Here is an 18,736-nt window from a genome sequence, read left to right on the forward strand (position 1 = left end):
AAACTTTGCCTGCAGCAAGCTGGACATGAACTTGGAACTGGAAGTTTGCAAGCACTATAGCTAGCTATACCTTAGGCTTAGCTAGATTATCTACTAGTCTAGATTGTGTGTTTAGATTCTATCAGACTATTACCTTTTCTTGTGTCTTTCTACATGCTATAGTAGAATAGCTTAGTCATCATTATCATATAGCAGGTAGCTACTGCCACCAGAGCTGGCCACGCTGGTTCTCTGATCTGACTTGCAGCACAGCTTGGTGGTTGTCTCAGTGCTAGTGCAGTACTAGCCTCGATCCCAGGCCGAGTTTTCGCTTTTATAACGGTTAGGCGAACAACTGGGCCTGGTACTAGTTGTCTGCGCATGCGTCAAATTTTCATTGTATATTTGTGGTCGGCAAAAATATTTAATAAATCAATAATAGAAATTTGTACACAGAAAATGCACAGAGTGAGTACACAAAAGATGCACATAGGGAGCTGCTTCACAAAGGCCTGGGGAGTTGCCAGTTGTGCTGCAGCACAATTACAGTGACCCAGGGCAACTTCAGGATGATTGAATGCCTTCAAATTACGTTTCAAAAAGATTTAGCAGGCTGCTGGACTTCTCTGATTCTAGGCCCCAACTCGTAACTCATTACTTGAGATTCTCTTGATGTCTCTGAGCTACCCAGCAACGCTCGAATGAGCAGGTCATACTCCAGTCCTGTGTCTGTGAGTATAGGACAATATTAAAAGAAACCAAAGACGGTTAAACCCTTACCTCAAACTGTCCAGTCTTGTCCGTTAGTATAGCCAAGAGGAGCACTGTTGGGATAGCTGGATATTAGCCATTGCTCCTGTACAGAGAAGTAGACATTTTAAATACGTGTAGATCTATACATATTAAATTTCTCGGTTATAGTGTCATTGTCGACGAGCTGATGATGGCAGCACCAAGTTCTCTAGCTCACACTCTTCACTTGATCCACCATATTAATGATGAAACTATAGTCTACCTACATTCTTGCCAAACATGAACAAGACTTGATAGCATAGCCTAGCCGGCCATAGGGCCCACACAAAAATATCTGACCTTAACAAGCTTGACAAAGCTTTATACCTCTTCCCTTGTTGTTCAGTCTTCAGAATAAGCTTCAGAGAAGAGAGAAGCTTCAGCTAAGAGCCATTCCAATCGATTCCAATAATGATTAAACGGGAACTGACTTCTAGTACACGATAGTACACGAATATAAATGTCACGAAAGTGAACGAGAATATCCATTCGTCAGAATCTGACGAACGACTGACGCATGCGCAGACAACTAGTACCAGGCCCAGTTGTTTGCCTAACCGTTATAAAAGCGAAAACTCGGCCTGGGATCGAGGCTAGTGCAGTACAGTACAGTCTAGCCTCGATTCCAGGCCGCTTGAACAAGGCCTGGAATCGAGGCTAAGTACAGTCTTACTCTGAATGCGTGGGAGAATACCTTACGTCACGATTGTGGGCTACATATCGCCCACGTTCATAAAAATCCTTGTGGATCACGCGATTTCCCAAACCAGGCCTTACTTTTTCTTAACTGTACGCCCATTTCTTTCTTTGCTGCCTCACTATGTCTTTCTTATGTTTATGGATGAACAGTGACAACAGCAAGAAAAAGTAAGGCCTGGGAACGAGGCTAGGCATGCTGTAGCTTTTTGCTCTGTCAGGCTCCGCCCAGCTAGTGATTGCCCACGTTCATTTTCACTCGTCTACCACTCGTCTACCGTCACGCGACTTAGCAAGGCAGGCTCTCCTTTTTCTTAGTCTCTTCCTTCTTTCTTTCTTTGTTCCTCCAATTAGTCCCGTATTTTATCTTATTGAACTATGACAAAGAGAACAGAAAAATACTTGCACTTGATTGTACAGTATAATTATAGCCTGCACACGTACTAATACTTCTCTTGCGCATGCGCACCGAGGCATAGACCATAGTGATTCAGGCATTGTCGACATGTCAAAATGGCTGAGTCCATTTCGAAAGAGGGCAGCTTGAAGAAGTCGAAAATTTGTCATTACTCTTTTCATTGGTCAGGTTTGACTTCCAAACGGGACTTTTCAGCGCTAATCCCAAATAGCAAGTTAGCTGGTGCTCAACTGAAATTTTCTGTCAATTTTTATGAGGGATTCTACAGTAAAGCCTCGATCTGCCAGTCTTGAACTTGTCAGTGGTGCCAAAAAGGTCAAAGTTATTTATCATGTAGGTGGAAATATAGGTGAAGAACAGATAATATATGGACTGGCAATCGAACTAGGACTGCGGGATTGTCGTCGTACAACAATACAAGTGAAAGAGTGGAGTGGAGAAGACAGGCCAGCTGAAATTAAATTAGAATTATTCATTCTAAATGAAACCCCTCTCATTAAAGCACTTCCTCCTGGCATATCTACTGATCTGGAAACCTCACTTGGTAGCATTAATGACTCCATGAAGGATATTACTATATTTGCTGGACCCGACTGTGTAGAGATCAAAGCGAGCAAGTTGATGTTATACGCTCGATCCACCTACTTTGACAGCATGTTTCGTACTGAAATGAAAGAAAAGGCAACAAACACTGTCAAATTCTCAGTTGAGCCAGACATTTGTCAAGAAGTCATCTCTTATATCCACACTGATGAAACACCAAATATTATGAATCCAGGAACAGCAGAGAAACTGTGGTATGCAGCTCACATGTATGAGCTACCCGGCCTTCAAGCTCGCTGCGAGAATGCTCTTGCAATACAAATCACAGAAGAAAATGCTGCTCATCTCTTGGCGTTTACGAGCTTGAGTGAATACCGTGAGCCGCTTGAAGAGTTGAGGGAGTATGTGCTTGAGTTTATCACCAAAGGAAATGGTATTTGTAACAAGGTAATAATGAGTGAAGGTTGGTCTGAAATCAAATCAAACCCGGATATTCTACATGAAGTTCTAGAACAACTAGCACGTGGTGGTTCACCTCCACCACGAAAGAAACGAAAGACATGAAGAATAACTATAGCCAACTATAGATCACAGCTAATTAGATCTATATACATGTTTGTATTAGTTATGCTGTCAAAAGTTTGCATGGCTGAGCTCACTGGTTTTTCTACCATTATTTTTGAAACTTAAAAATGCCAGACTTATATACTCACGTAGACTAATGGGTTAGATTTGCATGCATGGGGTTAGATACATTACTTTTTACTTTAGGCCACACCATGTTATGTTTCACCGATTTTTGTGCAGAATGCCCCCCAAAAAACGAATTAGTAGTCCAGGTCAGAGGTCAGAATGGCCGTGTGATCTATGAGCAAAATGTAGTAATGTTTTGCTAAAGTGGCTTTTTTGGTGTGTTAATTGTGACTTGTTTGAATGATATTTATCATTTTTTGGCCACCCCCCCTGGTCTGTTTTAAAAGTCTGTGAAACATAAGATCAATTGGTGTATACATAATTATTTTGACGACAGGAAGTGTGCAAGAAACCTCGTTACCAAGTCAGTAGATCTATATATAGCCAACTATGAAACACGCCAAATGTTCCCTTGAAAGACTGCCTACTAATATTTTGGCATTACGAAACCATAAAAATGCCAATTTCTTTCAAAAAAACAGTGAATCTGAATCTAGCCCAACCTACAACCTGTGAGCGCGGACCAACTCAACGGGGCCTCAGCGAACAGCCAAGAAAACGCACGTTTGGATATATCGGCCAATGGTGTCTGGGGGGGAAGATTCCAAAAAACATACTTTGATGTGAGAGTGTTTAACCCCCTCGCCCCTTCCAACAGAAACCAGTCACATGCAGCAACATACAGAAAACACAAACTGGAAAAGAAACGGGCTTATCAGCAAAGAGTCCAGGAAGTTGAACACTCCTCTTTCGCACCGTTAGTTTTATCCGTTACAGGAGGCATGGGCGTAGAAGCATCACTCTTCTACAAACGCCTGAGCTCACTACTTGCCCAGAAATGGGACATCACCTACAATAAAACTCTATGCTGGCTAAGATGTCGCCTAACGTTCTCCCTCCTACGCTCAGCCATCCAAGCAATTAGAGGCGCTAGATCGTCGGTGGGACATGCAGCCAGGACACCCATTGAGATCGACCTGATCTCAGCAGAATCCCATCTCACAGGACAGTAATTAATATTAACAATAATTATCTACTATTTTACACGTACCCTTGTCATACATGCCATTCCTATAATATATTTATTTTTACCCCACTTGGGGCCTGCAAAAAAAAAAAAAAAAAAAAAAAATCTGAATCTACTCGTACTCCAAAGAGAGCACAAATGCGTTGTTCCTGATTAAAGGTATCATCTAAATTGGTGTGGAAAGTCTCTCCCATGTGGCCGCGGTTAGTAGTATTAACACCGCGGATTGCCACGGTCCGTAGAATTGACGCCGCAGCTGTTAGAACAAAGCCGCAATTTCAAAAATCGATTATCAGATCGATTGTCAAAGATCGTTCATGTGTAAATCGAAAATCAACTGTAAAAAATCGATTATTAAAAATCGATCTTCAAAAATCGATTTTATATTGTATGCACACGCCTATCAGATTCTGCTTGAATTTTGTCGCAAACTGGTGTTCCATATCATATCCAGCTTCCTCTAAGATCAAGAATGTTTTGGAGCATGGGGTTGCTCTCTTGTGTCATAGCTTGTGTCTGTGGGTTGCTCGAGTTGTTGTTTTTCCTCCTCCGTGTCCTGGTGTTGTCCTTCATTGTGATCCTGCTGTTGCTGCCTGTTCTGGTCTTGCTCTACTTGCTGTACAAGCTGGTGGTGTTTGTTATAAGAGCTGATGCTGATCTCACACTCCTCTTCAAAACACTAAAGCCCCATTACTTTGACAACAAGGTGGTGTGGGTCACTGGAGCCTCTTCTGGAAGTGAGTTTAATACGGCTCTTAAAGACATAATGGAGTGCATATTATACTATTGCATGCTGAATCGTATCATCATTTAGTCATCTAGGTATATTATATCTAACTGTCGACTATTAAATGACAACATTTCTTTCAGTTGGAGAGGAGCTGTGCTACCAGTTGTCTAGACTGGGTGCTAGAATAATTCTCAGTGCAAGGTCAGAGGACAAACTGAAGGTGGTCAGGGAGGGACTCGAAAAACCCAACCAGGCAAAGTGAGAGTGTGTTTCAGGAAATTGCAATAAGCAAAACAATTTTATTTACTCCATATTCAGGATCCTGCCAGTTGACCTGAGTGACCCCTCTGCCACTAGGGAGGCTACTGAGAAGGCAAAGGCTCTGTTTGGAGGAATAGACATTCTCATCAACAATGCAGGTTCAGTATGCAACGGTCAAATTAGTACACTATTGAGTTCTAACCCTAACCCTTCCACTTTAGGTGTCTCTGCCCGGTCGAATTTCATTGATATGCAAGAGCCTACACACAGACATATCATGGAGGTTGACCTCTTTGCACCCTGGATACTGACCCATGACGTCTTACCAGGTATGAATTGAAGGCATAAGTTTTGATAGTGTACTACACGCCTGCATGCTATAGGAATGCTCTCCTCTGGTTTTGGTCATGTGATCAATATCTTGTCCATTGCGGGGAAGTTTGGCACTAACAGCAGAACTTCGTATACCACAGCCAAGTTTGGGCTGATGGGAATGATGGACTCCCTTCGCTGGGAGGTGTGTGTAGCATGTCATGTCATGAAATAGTTTATACTTTTCTTATGGCTTTGTGGTCATGTCATGTTATCATCGTTTGTTATGGGTTTGTCCTAATTTAGACTGTCTGTTGATATCAAGGCTTGCTTATAATTAATTTATACACACACGTGAGCTAGAGGATAGAGGTTGATACGCATTTCAAAGGATTGTGACATCTTTCAGTGAAGCAACAGACACTATTAATCAGAGTGGGCAGATGTATCGGATTCGGAATATGCTTTGTGCAGCATCATTACTGTAACATTTGTGTCTTTACACATCCGATATGCTGTTGGGGCTTATCCTGCATGACAATATTGTCACTTAAAGAATCTCTTTGCTCACTACAGGTTATGGACAGAAACGTCCATATAACTAATGTGTGTCCCGGGCCAGTGAGAACTTGTATGGCAGAGAATGCTCTCTTATCTGATGGCTCCACCAGCAAAAAAAAGAATCCTCTCATTGAGGGCGGGATGAGAGTTCAAAGGTCAGCTCAATATTATACACACATTTTTCCCATGTCAAGTGCTACTATATTCTCAAGGCCTACTATATTCTCAAGGCCTTCATAATTATAATGTGTTGCGACATGGAATGCCATGCAAATTCGCCAAAATTGTTGTTCACATAAATAGCTTATGGCTTTGTCCTAATTTAGACTGTCGATCTGTTGATTGCAAGGCTTGCTTATAACATACACGAGGATAGTAGAGGCCTGGTGATACGCATTTCAATGGATTGTGACGTCTTTCAGTGAAGCAACAGACACACTATTAATCAGAGTGGGCAGATGTATCGGATTCGGAATATTTTATAAGTAAACAACAATTTTGGCAGATTTGGCGTTCCATATTGTGAAAGGGTCTAATTCAGTAATAATTTTTGAATTTCTATCAATAATTATTATTTATGCTCTGAATATCTCTGGTGTTATGTATACTCTTACATCGCATGCATTCAGATGTGTGGAGCTCACTCTGATTGCTGCATCCAATCAACTCAATGAGGTAATGTTTGCTATAAGTACACTGTAAAAAATGGTGACGCAGGGTGCGTGACTATTGTGGCAACTATCAGGAAAAAACGCGCGTTTGCACACACTCTGCGTCAAAAAACCATTTTTTACAGTGTATGTTATTAATTGGCCAACAAGTAGACTAATTCACGTAGCCATAATTATATATAGCCTCTATTGTTTCTGTAGCACGTCTTATTGTGTGGATGTAAACATGTTCTTAATGCAGGTATGGATCTCCAAGCAGCCCTACCTCCTCCTCCCTTACCTGGCTCAGTATGCTCCCTCACTCTGCAAGTACCTACTGCGCCAACCTCCCACATCAGCAAGAGAAAGGCCAGAAAGAGAGCTCAAATATCAATTACCAGACATAGTAGTTGTATAATAGTTATTATGCCAATCATTTTTATACACAGACTACATGTAGCTATATGCATGTATATAATAGTAGTGAGAATCATACCATTCAATGCCGAATTTATAGGCAAAATACGGTAAGTCTTACCTCTGAAGTCTTACTATAGAGTCTAATTTAGCTATCAGATAAAGTTTCAGGATTTGCGTTAACACAAATCCTGAAACTACATTGTGCAGTCTCCTTTATATTTACAGTCCTTCTATTTCCAGCCATAGCTTCAGGGTATGTGTAGAGTGACTGAACCAGCTTACTGTGGCTCAATATGTTGCTGTTATCCTGTGGATGAAGTTTCAGGATTTGTGTTAACGCAAATCCTGAAACTACATTGTGCAGTCTCCTTTATATTTACAGTCCTTCTATTTCCAGCCATAGCTTCAGGGTATGTATAGAGTGACTGATTCAGCTTACTGTGGCTCAATATGTTGCTGTTATCCCGTGGATGAAGTTTCAGGATTTGTGTTAACGCAAATCCTGAAACTACATTGTGCAGTCAGTCTCCTTTATATTTACAGTCCTTCTATATTTCCAGCCATAGCTTCAGGGTATGTATAGAGTGACTGAACCAGCTTACTGTGGCTCAATGTGTTGCTGTTATCCCGTGGATGAAGTTTCAGGATTTGTGTTGACATAAATCCTGAAATTAGTTTGTTCATAGATAGAGCAAAGTCCTCCAGCCATGTTTCAATGCTTTGTGCATGCAATTAGATTTTAATTATGTCATGAAGACATAATTATAAACATAATTATGCATGCACTAATTAATATGCGTGCATGAACGTCACACACATAATTATATGCATGGTAGTTTATTTAATTCCGCCCCAGGTCAAGATCTTCACGAACATAAGCTTGTAAACCTATATTATTAGAGAGATCATAGAAATATTAATTAAGACAAAATAATTATATCTCTGGGATGAGGTAATTCGTGCAGATTGTCACATGCATGTGTTTGCCTAGCCTGTTGAATTTGGCAATAGGTTGCAATCTTCAAAACACAATAGTGAACTCATAAGAGGTTTGCAAACAAATTTTGCACACTTTCTGTTAAATTTACAGTCCTTCTATTTCTAGCCATTGCTTCAGGGTATGTATAGAGTGACTGAGCCAGCTTAGCTTACTGTGACTGCTGTTATCCCATATATATATGGATGAAGTTTCAGGATTTGAGTTAGCAAATTTTGTACACTTTCTGTTAAATTTACAGTCCTTCTATTTCTAGCCATTGCTTCAGGGTGTGTCTCCATGTGTTGCTGTTATCCTGAAACAAATTTTGTACACTTACACTTTTTTTTTATAATTTTACGATCCCTCTATATTTCTATAGCCATGGCTTCAGGGTATGTATAGAGTTACTGGACCAGCTTGCTGTGGCTCAATATGTTGCTGTTATCCCATGGATGAAGTTTCAGGATTTGTGTTAACGCAAATCCTGAAACGACTTTGTGCAGTCTCTTTTAAATTTACAGTCCCTCCAGCCATGCTTCAATGCTTTGTACATGCATTTAATTATGTCATGAAGACAATTAAACATAATTATGCATGCACTAATTAATATGCATAATAAAAAAAATTATGGTAATTCCGCCCCAGGTCACAATCTTCATGAACATAAGACACTACTGCATCTCTGTATTGGAGCTTGTAAACCTATATTATTATTAGAGAGATCATTAATTTATAGAAATACAAAATATACCTCTGGGATGAGGTAATTTGTGCAGATTGTGACTTGTATTTGCCAAGCCTGTTGAATTTGGCAATAGGTTGCAATCTTCAAAACACAATAGTGAGCTCATAAGAGGTTTGCAAGACCCAACAGGATACAATACACATGCATGCACAGCTTCCTCAGCTGCTCCTCCGTCATTTCGATCATTCGTGCTGTAGCTATACCCAATTACTTTGATTTGCATGCATCACTGACGGAACGCAACACTATTATTATTATTCAAGCTTTACAGTCACAGTGTGAGGTGATGATATAAAAGAAATGGCTTGGAAAATTGTGACTGATAGACGTGCAGGCATCACTAACATTATGCCCCTGAGTATACTTAATGGGGACAAAATTAAAATCGAGATGGATAAATTGATAACACTATAGCTATAGTTCTGGCTAAGTTCTTATGCAGTTCGCGATACGTCTGTTACAGGAACTGAATTTGAGGACCGAAGTGGTTTTCTGTGAAGTGCATGACGAGTTAGGTGATACGAAGTAGGTATAGATCTAGGTAGTGGGAAGATCGAGCATTCCAAAGCCTTATACTATTATGGTTGAAATAGAAGTGACGGGTGGTATTGTAGTGCGATACATTGTGTACAAGTTTGTTAAGTTATCGAACGAGTTTTTCTACTTGAAGCATTCTTGATGACAAACTTGATGTGCTTGATTATGTCAAAGTTGTCAGCTGACTGTTGTATATCACAAAGAACATGTAATTTGATCCAGTATACATCGTATCGGATTGTTCACCCGCTAACAGGGAACATGCATGAGCTGGGTTTAGACCGTCGTGAGAATGGTTAGTTTTACCCTACTGATGAAACGTTGTTGCAATAGTAATGCAACTCAGTTTAAGCACATGATAAGTCTATCTTTGTAGTTCATATCCCAGTTTTGTAGTATATATTTGGTGGCTTTATGTTGGGTTTTTTTCGAGGCGAGTTATATGTCTTGCGTTGTAGCAAGGGCGTATGAATATCTCTTTATACACCCTTGGTTTAGATGCCACACCACTTGAGAAAAATATGAGAAGAGAAGTCTTTTGGTGGGGACAGGTGGTGGGCTGCCACAAATGCATTTATCAAGTTTCCAGGTCACCATGAATCATCAAAATGCACAAACTTCAATGTCTTTGTTCGGATATGTTGCAGCGAGCAGGGAAGAAGGCTGTACGCATGTATGTGTGCGTGTATAATTATGTATAATTATAGTTCAGGGTTAGAGTCATGCTAAGGAAAATTAATTTTATCCATGAACCGATTCATTGTGCTCAATAGATGTATATACTACTATACAGCCGACTCAGCACTGTATACTGCATTTGTACAGCTGCTTTTTTTGTTCTCATAAAGATTTGCATGCCATTATACTCACATGCAGTCACACAAAAAAAGTTCGCCCAATATGCTATTATGCGCAAGTATACAAATCGACAACCTATAGTTAGAAACGAATGCAGTGTAATTATGAATGTGGAACATCTTTTTACTGATTTCCATGTTGCTGGCCGTTACACTGATCGCTGATATGTAATACAGAATGGTGAAAGATTGATCATCATAATTATCTACAATTACAATTAAATAATTATACCCTGTATATACAGTAGACTCTCGTTAATCCGGTCACCCTTGGGACCATGCAGCTTGGCTGGAATAGCGAGGTGGCTGTAGCTCAGGAAATAGCCCCGGCTTAAAAACGACCTTACCTCGAATCTAATGACTACATTTGCGGTTCTTGTCTCGAGGATAATGTTGGATAATGAATCATTCTGTTCTCTATTTAAGTGTAATCCAATTTTATTTGCTAAACCACACCAAAAATGTCATATCCGGCCGTAATATACGTATAAAATTACATTGAAAACCTTGTTTGGGACAGCCAGCACTGGCCGGTAAACGGAATAGCGAGTGGCCGTACTTCAGGGTGAGTTTTGTGCAGTAAACATATAGCTAGCATTCCGTGCCAAGCCAAATGGCCAGTATATCGAGGTGGCCGTACTTCAGAGAGCCGGAATAGCGAGAGTCTACTGTGTGTTGTACACACACAATTAAGTGCAAAACCATGAGCAATTTGGAATAATTGGGAATATTAGGTGATTTGAAAAGAATAATGGACTGTTAACATGAGCATAAAAGAATACTCATATTATAGGCAACATCTCGGGCATATAATCTACCAACCCCTATATAGCTACTGTATATAATTATTTTAGTGGTAATAATTATAGTGGGTAATAAATATTATAGTCAACGTTACGAGCATTACCATCAAGTCCATAACGGAAGGCAGTATAATTCCATATTACTATAGATTATGAATGTGTTGCGAGTATTAAACATTATTATGTGAGGGTTGATCAATTTGCAACAATAAAATTACAAAACCTAAATTATTACTAGCAAATACACCCGATCCTTGCCAAAACGCAATAGTTATATCACAAGGGGTAAATTTTCTGCTGATTTAATTGGCTCATTCGTAACTTTAGAATATTCTATTCTATATTCTACAATATACCGTATAGCAGGAAATTTTCGTGATATGCAAAATTTTGCTTTCGAGGGCAGAAAAGTTAACGGGGAAATTAAAACCGGTATAACCTCCCACACACAGGTATTTTACATTGGTGGGTGGCATTCAACTGCAAATATTAGAACCCACGAGCAATTCTGCTGAGGGCTCTGAAGCCAAATAGTGAAAATTTGCACACGCGAACATTTCTCGCTATAAGGTACCTAATCTGTGTAAGTGTGTGTGCATGTGGACACAAAAATGCGCTGTTTAAGCAAACTATATACATGCACTTTAATCATGAACTGCTTTAACTGCTGATGATTGAGACTGTCCATATACTTATTGTTGAAACTTGTAGGCGATCTTCTACGACGACAAAAACAACTATAATCGTAGATCCACGATCGTTCCCAATTCACAATCATTCCCCGTAATCATAAAGACATTATGATCAAAAGTTACTGTATCTGTTTTCCGCTTTGAAGCTCAACCAATGCACGGGGGGAATGATCTATGAGCATCTTGTTTGTGCATGGTCTCATTCTCAGTATAAACTCTGATACTGTACACTCCGTGGATGTGAAACACTTCCGCCCACTACCAAAAGTCCTGAAACACTCATTGCAACGGATGACACGGACGGAGTATCCGGAATTCCGTATAGTATACGGAATCTACTACATGTACAATAATAACAGTAATTATGTGAGTGATCAGACAACTGAAGCTCCCAGTCCAAGTTCTTCCAGTGCTAACTGATTCTCTGCGCAGGGAGAGCCAAGAGAGATGTTCATGAATGAAAGTGGAGATGCAGAAATCATATTGGAACCTGACAAATCTAGATCTAGCTACATGTACACTGCTGACTTAATTTTTGTGATGACATTGTATATAGCATAGCATGTACGCACACAGAATAGCATGTAGGCAGGCATCCATGCATGGAGATAGACTTAGTAATAGACAACTAAATGGACAACTAAAACTGATTTAAAGTTAAAGGAGGATTCTTCTTCGTCTTATCGCTACTTGTGCTCGTACACTTGTTTGTTAGTCTTGCATCAGGGAATAATTATGCTCCTTTCTGCTTCCTTTGGTGATAGAACATTACCTAAATTAAAGATATGTATGTTAGAATGCACATAATAATTTACTCCGGCCGCTGTACGATCATGTATGCATTATCATCATACAGTACATTTGTATGAGTAAACATGTTCACCATAAAAAGACACGCTTTCCTGAAATAACAAAACATTTACTGAGGGTCAAAATAGATTCTCCTGGTATAAGGACATCTATATTATTGAATGAACACATCATTTAAGTGATGGCCTAACCACAAGATGAGTACCGTTAAACACCTAAATTTGACCTATCATTCAGTTTGCTGCTAGCCTTATACATTTCCTTAAGTGCTGAACACATTCTCCCGGTACTTCACTTCATAGACTAACAGGAAAGCAAAGCGAAATGTTCCAACTATAAACCCAACCAAAGATCGCCTAACCACAAACTTGTCACCTAGTAAGTTACAGACAAAAATGAGCTCCAAAAGGCTATCCACTAATAATGCAGGCTATGTATACATGCTCTATGATAGACTTACCTCCTACCTACGAGTACAGCAGACCTTCTCCTCAACTGAAGCTACAAGTGTGCAGCTGTGCAAGAAAAACAACACTAAAAGTGTCCATTTCTGCAGCTGGGTGCCGTTGCAGTGAGTGAACACGAATACTCCGTAATCTACCCGTATACTACCTATGTTTCACATCCACGGAGTGTACAGTATCTATGGTGCAAGGCTAACTCATATGTTGAATAGAAAGTTTGTGCGGACAGATGATGCTATGAAAGATTCTGAAGAGACTGTAACAGCCTTCAATGTGAGTCAAACTAGCCATAACTCGAGAAAGAAGCTTTAGTTTGCTAATCCACGAATCAAAATCCAAGAGAACGTGGCTAGAAGCCTATAGAAGTTGTTAGCTTTCGTCGCATTGCAACCGTTGAGCAGTTACAGCTGGAACAGACAGACAGACACACACACAGTCAGCTTTACTGTATCCCTCGTGCGGCTACGCCTCGAGGCATAATAAAGACTAACGTTCTCGTTCACAAATGTTGCTCTTATCTTGTACATTTGTACACCACATAACTTTGTACGTAGTTATAGAAAGTAGGTACCGTATAGCGAGTAATTTTCATGAGCAAGCTGACCTCCACGAAATATTAAGGCTTGGCTTACCGGAACGTATGAATGCAGTGCAGGCCATGAGACTAAACAACATTTTTACTCACGAAAACCACCCTTTTTAGAGTTGAACAAATTTTTTACCCCACGAACATTACTCGCTATACAATATACGAAAGTTCATATAGGGACCATTTAGTTCCACGTAAATATTCCACTCGAGCAAGCAGATGATGCTATATAGGAACGGTTCTGCATGAAGAGACTGCAAAAACTCGAGAACAAAGCTTTAGTTTGCATATCCATCAAATCCAAGAGAACATGGCTTAAATCCTATAGACGCTGTTAGTTTTCAACTGTTAAACTGTACAGCCAGAGGACAGAGGAGGTAGGACAACATCACGTGCGTGGACAACGGAATTTTAATCAACAGCAGCAAAAGTAGAGTGGGTGTGGTCTGCAGGATAACGGCCGGGGGGGAGGGTCAAATCTTATTTTGCTCAGAAGCAGAGATACAAATATTGAGGTGAGGCCAACCTGTGCGTTGACCTCGAGAACAAGCCGCTCTCATGGTATCGAGGCTAGCACAAGAGCACTGATTTGTAATTGTATCTCTGCCTGAGACCTGAGAAAATTGGCAATTTGACCCTCTCTGGGTACGGAGATTTTCTAGACCCCCCTGCACATGATCTTATAGTATTTAGACTTAGTAGTCAGTGCCACGTCAATGTTTCTTGCTGGAGTTCATAATAAAACAACAAATTATAATTAAATAAGGCTGTGGTATCAGGGCCACTAAACAAGAACAAACGACAGTAGAGATTGTGAAACACATAATTCAGCAGTAATAATACTACATTTATAAGTAATTGCATCAAGTGATTTCATAGCATGATAATGGAGCTATAACTTTTATTATAAGATTAAGTCTGAAGGCCACCAGTTTGGTTTGTGTGGAAACACTTGCAACTGTTCACTGTCAGTTGGCTCCTTCAGAAACACATTTTCTTGTGAGCTACAGGGAAAAGGTAGTTTGCTTGGTCTGAAACATTCACCTTGCTCTCTACAATTCACGCATAACGTTCATCAAGTGAAGACATTCACGGACACGGCATGGCAGCTAGCATAGTAAATTCAAACTACATGTAGCACACCTTTCTTTGACTCTCAACAGAGCCAGTCCGATGTTACCTCGATAACAGATCAACTTTCCCAATGCTTTGCCTTTGTCGTTCACTAGAGTCGAACCAGTGGGGATTTTATCCTTAGGACTGACAAGAAAAAAGTGGCAACGTGATGATTATAAGACGAATGCATTCAATTTTTATAGAACCTCGATTATCCGGCTTGGCAATTTCTTTTGAGCATTGCAGCTGTTATTATGGAGATAGGCCTGCTTACTGTATTACTAGAACATTTTGCTGGTGAAAAACCTTTGCGAATGAGCCAAATCAGCAGAAAAATTGACCTTTGCAATCTAACTATTGCATTCTGGCAAGGATCGTGTGTATTTACCAGTACTAATTTAGATTTTTATTAGATCAACCCTCGCAAAGTTCGCATGTGATGGTCACAAACATTCCAGTAGTACGATATCTTCTGCTCATGCGCAGACAACCATGTGGCACCAGAGGAGGTACGACATCCACGAGTCAAAGGAAGTGTTTTAGACTCACATCCTATTATTTTTAGGTCAAAATTCAATTGTGTGTTACCTGCCAAACAAAAACACTGGGATATTTTTAGCTGCCAAGAGTCTAATTCGTACACTGTTTGATGTAGGTTATAGCTATTAGCTTAATCAACCATAGTTCAGCTTCAGAATGGGATGCCTGGAGTTGCTATGAGTATCACTTTGTTTGATGTGCTATTGAACCTTGACCTGGATATAATAAGGAATATGGCACTAAGACTCGCGGATGTCGTACCTCCTTTGATGTGGCACCGCTGTTTATGGTGTATCAAGGCGTGGTTTATCTATTCGATTATCCGGCATATTCAGTTATCCGGCCTGCCTTTGGAACCAAAGTGTCTGGATAATCGAGGTTCTACTGTACATGTAATGCGAGCAAGGAAAGAATGCATGTACATAATAATCACTTCTTTAATACCCTAAAACAGAGTAGTCCACTCACCTCCTGCCCAGAGAGACGGGCATGACCCTCTTCCTCACCATTCCAGTGTGGTGGGTTCTAGCAGTCAGTTCTTGCCCTACGTAGCAGCCCTTGTCAAAACTCACTGTAAAATGCAGTGAATTTTGCTCATACACTGCACTATTCATATACATATCTAGAGTACTTGGGACAAATACACCCGTAGCAAGAGGAGGAGAGTATTTAAGTAACCGCTTATCATTTGGCACTTAGCTACCCGTAACAAATTCTGTTAGTGCATGTTTACAGCTCTATGAACAAAAGTAAATAATTTATAAAGAGTATAAAAAACTACAGTGCTGACCTCCACGTTGAAGGTCGAGGTTGTATTCAAGAGGAAAACAGCGGGCCACAGGTATTTCTTCCACTCCCTCAGCTAGGCCAGTCACCAGTCGGTGGGCATGGTACTCGTCTAGAAGTGGGAAGACCATACACCATATGTACGAAATGAACATTATTTAGTTATTATCGTGCATGTAGTGTGAATAGAACTAATATAATCAATCTACGTTTATGTCTGTATAATAATGCAGAGGCACTCTCACTGTAGTATAGGTAAGCATAGCTCTAGGCTATAGTACAGAGGTTTTCAGGTAGGTTGAGGGAATGCTTCAGAGTGTAAAGTTACTCATGCATGAATTACTACATACAGCACAGTACAGCAGTAATTTAATTATAACTTATGCATGAGTAACTTTATGCTCTAAAGCATTCCCTCAACCTACCGGAAAACCTCTGTAATGGTGACGTCATACAATTAAGCCTGGCTATACGTGTATAACCCACCGATGGTGGCTCCAGTGGCACCGTATTTTGAGTTGAGTAGTTCAGTTGACGAATCAGTGACTATTCTGGTCCCAAACTCACTGCAGAATAGAAACACAGGAATTGGAGGGTTATTGTTTCAACAGAATGTTATGTACCTACTTGAGACGGGGATCCGGGAATACTGAATCACTGCTATGCGAGGAATCTCCATGACAACCAGGGAAGAGCGCCCACACCTTGTGATCAGCATCAGCACTGGAAATCTCCACCTGAGTTACAGTTACGTAGCGCATAAAGTATTACATCACTCCTATAATATGTGGCCATAACGCTAACAATACATAATAGTCCTAAAGTTGATCACCAGAAATTAATGATGTACACATTACACATTATAAATTCATAAAACAAGTGAAGGTTAATTCTTTCACAGAACACCTTGCAAAGTGCAGATCGAGGTCCCCTATAAAGCAGTCTCACACAGATCTTAGACTACAAATCACTGAGCTCATAATAAGTAATGCAAAAGTATGAATACATGAATACATGAAATAATATACATGTAGGTGCTCAAACCTTGGCTCTGAGAGCATATCTCTTGAGATGCTTCATAATATCAGCCGCAGCTCGAGAGTCACATTCTAACAGCTGATCATTGTCGTCGCGGTGATAGAGAATTATATCATAGAGGACACGTCCCTGGAAGACAAATATAGTCGTGCAAAAGTACCAAAAATATAATCACATTGTATATACTTTACTGACAATTTTATTTTGCTTATACGCTCAGCACCGTAAGGCATTGACTATAATTATAGGCACACCTTCTATTTACAAACTCTTGAAACGAAGTCGATAGTCACCTGACAGTGAAAATGGACCCGAACCATTTGGCAAGGGGTAGTTGGGTAAGATTAACCAATAGAAGAATGGCCATACAACTGTAGCTATACATTATGTTCTAATTTATCAGACAACCAAAATGTTTGAACAGCCATGCAGCTGCATGTAAGCTAGCCTCGATCCCAGCCCCTCTCACTAGTGGGCCTGGTAACCACCGTTTGAGCGTGGGGTGGATTCAATAGTAAATTTGTTAGTAAAACTCTTTGTCACCCTTTTGGTCACCCACGTGGTTGATTAAACTATTAGAGAGAAATCACTATCACAACTCTAGGCTCATACAGGAGCACTGATCTTACAGAGATGGCATCAAACAAGTGTCTGGAAGCAAGTAGACTTGCCAGAGCCGGTAGGTAGTGACAGAAAACGCCCACCACTCTATCATAGTAATAAAAAAGACAAAACCTGACTTTTCAACACTGGAAAGAGCTTGAGCAAGAGCAGAAGAGAAGTAGAAGCCATCACAACAAAACTAGTCACTAGTCTAGGCCATAAATGTTGTAAGTATCTGTTATTAAAACTGCTATGATTTGTGTAATGACATCAATGTAAAATATACAATAATAATTATTATACTGACTAATTTACTAAGATATCTCGATCCCGAAGATTCTTGGGGAAATTGACGCATGCGCAGACAGTGTATACCAGGCCGTCTTTCTCAATTCAGAGCGGCCTGGAATCGAGGCTACATGTAAGCTAGCTAAGTTTAATAGCACAGAATAGTTGCAATATAAGTAGCTAAGCTAGCTAACTGCATTGACTCTTGCTAGCTATAAACTGCTTGTAATCAATGTACATATCCAAGCGATCCACTATGATTAGAATAACCAGCCAGTATACGTAATTATACGGTAGTATAAAGTACATGTACTAAAATATAAACCTGTGCATTGAGGATCATGGAGTAGAGGGTGTGTTGATCTCTGAGTGTGCTGACATCAGCAGTAATGAGTCCCTGTAGGAACGTTCCACTGTCTGACCCACACACCCTCACCAGCGACCGATGAGACAGCTGTAGACTCTTGGCTCCGCCAGTACTAGCATGTGCGGTCTGCATTGAGGAAAAGTAAATCATTTCATACTCACAGCCCGCAGTACCATACCACGTGACTACAGTCCCTTCTTATTTAATACAGTCTCTATAAGATTAAGATTACCTATCAAATTCATTGTGAGCACTATGATAATTATGGCTGTACGTACTTGTACAAACGTGCAGCATGGATTGTGTCTGACTCTCCTGAAAGGGTTTACGACTACAAACTGAAACATTCGCTTGGAAATATTCATCCTGGGATCAGAGTATCACAGGGAACACAGGAGCACGTCCACAAAGAGATCTTGATTTTTCTAAATGAAGAGCAT

At 40.2% G+C, this 18,736-nt stretch overlaps 3 protein-coding genes and 1 long non-coding RNA gene across 4 annotated transcripts; 2 read left to right on the top strand and 2 right to left on the bottom strand.

Annotated features, from left to right (window-relative positions):
• Nucleotides 1-383: 383 nt before the first annotated feature.
• Nucleotides 384-1,371, bottom strand: LOC135333517 (uncharacterized). The gene is made up of 2 exons (XR_010393945.1): nt 760-1,371; nt 384-708 (listed from the first exon to the last, which is right to left on the bottom strand). It is a non-coding gene; the product is annotated as an uncharacterized LOC135333517 (long non-coding RNA).
• Nucleotides 1,372-2,446: 1,075 nt separating this feature from the next.
• LOC135333124 (TD and POZ domain-containing protein 4-like) lies at nt 2,447-2,992 on the top strand. The gene has a single exon (XM_064528042.1). The coding sequence runs from the start codon at nt 2,447-2,449 to the stop codon at nt 2,990-2,992; it is 546 nt and encodes a 181-aa protein (XP_064384112.1).
• A 1,530-nt stretch (nt 2,993-4,522) lies between these two features.
• Nucleotides 4,523-7,187, top strand: LOC135333623 (dehydrogenase/reductase SDR family member 7-like). Its single transcript, XM_064528604.1, has 8 exons — nt 4,523-4,885; nt 5,019-5,136; nt 5,197-5,297; nt 5,361-5,468; nt 5,523-5,656; nt 6,028-6,167; nt 6,642-6,687; nt 6,925-7,187. Exons 1-8 carry the CDS (start codon nt 4,621-4,623, stop codon nt 7,078-7,080), a joined length of 1,068 nt encoding a protein of 355 aa, XP_064384674.1. The 5' UTR covers nt 4,523-4,620; the 3' UTR covers nt 7,081-7,187.
• Nucleotides 7,188-14,290: 7,103 nt separating this feature from the next.
• Nucleotides 14,291-18,717, bottom strand: LOC135333628 (putative transferase CAF17 homolog, mitochondrial). Its single transcript, XM_064528628.1, has 9 exons — nt 18,575-18,717; nt 18,255-18,422; nt 17,045-17,167; nt 16,628-16,737; nt 16,487-16,566; nt 16,005-16,112; nt 15,683-15,785; nt 14,702-14,818; nt 14,291-14,562 (listed from the first exon to the last, which is right to left on the bottom strand). Exons 1-9 carry the CDS (start codon nt 18,659-18,661, stop codon nt 14,463-14,465), a joined length of 996 nt encoding a protein of 331 aa, XP_064384698.1. The 5' UTR covers nt 18,662-18,717; the 3' UTR covers nt 14,291-14,462.
• Nucleotides 18,718-18,736: the final 19 nt, after the last annotated feature.

The sequence above is a fragment of the Halichondria panicea genome, chromosome 3, assembly GCF_963675165.1.
Source record: "Halichondria panicea chromosome 3, odHalPani1.1, whole genome shotgun sequence".
NCBI lineage: Eukaryota > Metazoa > Porifera > Demospongiae > Suberitida > Halichondriidae > Halichondria > Halichondria panicea.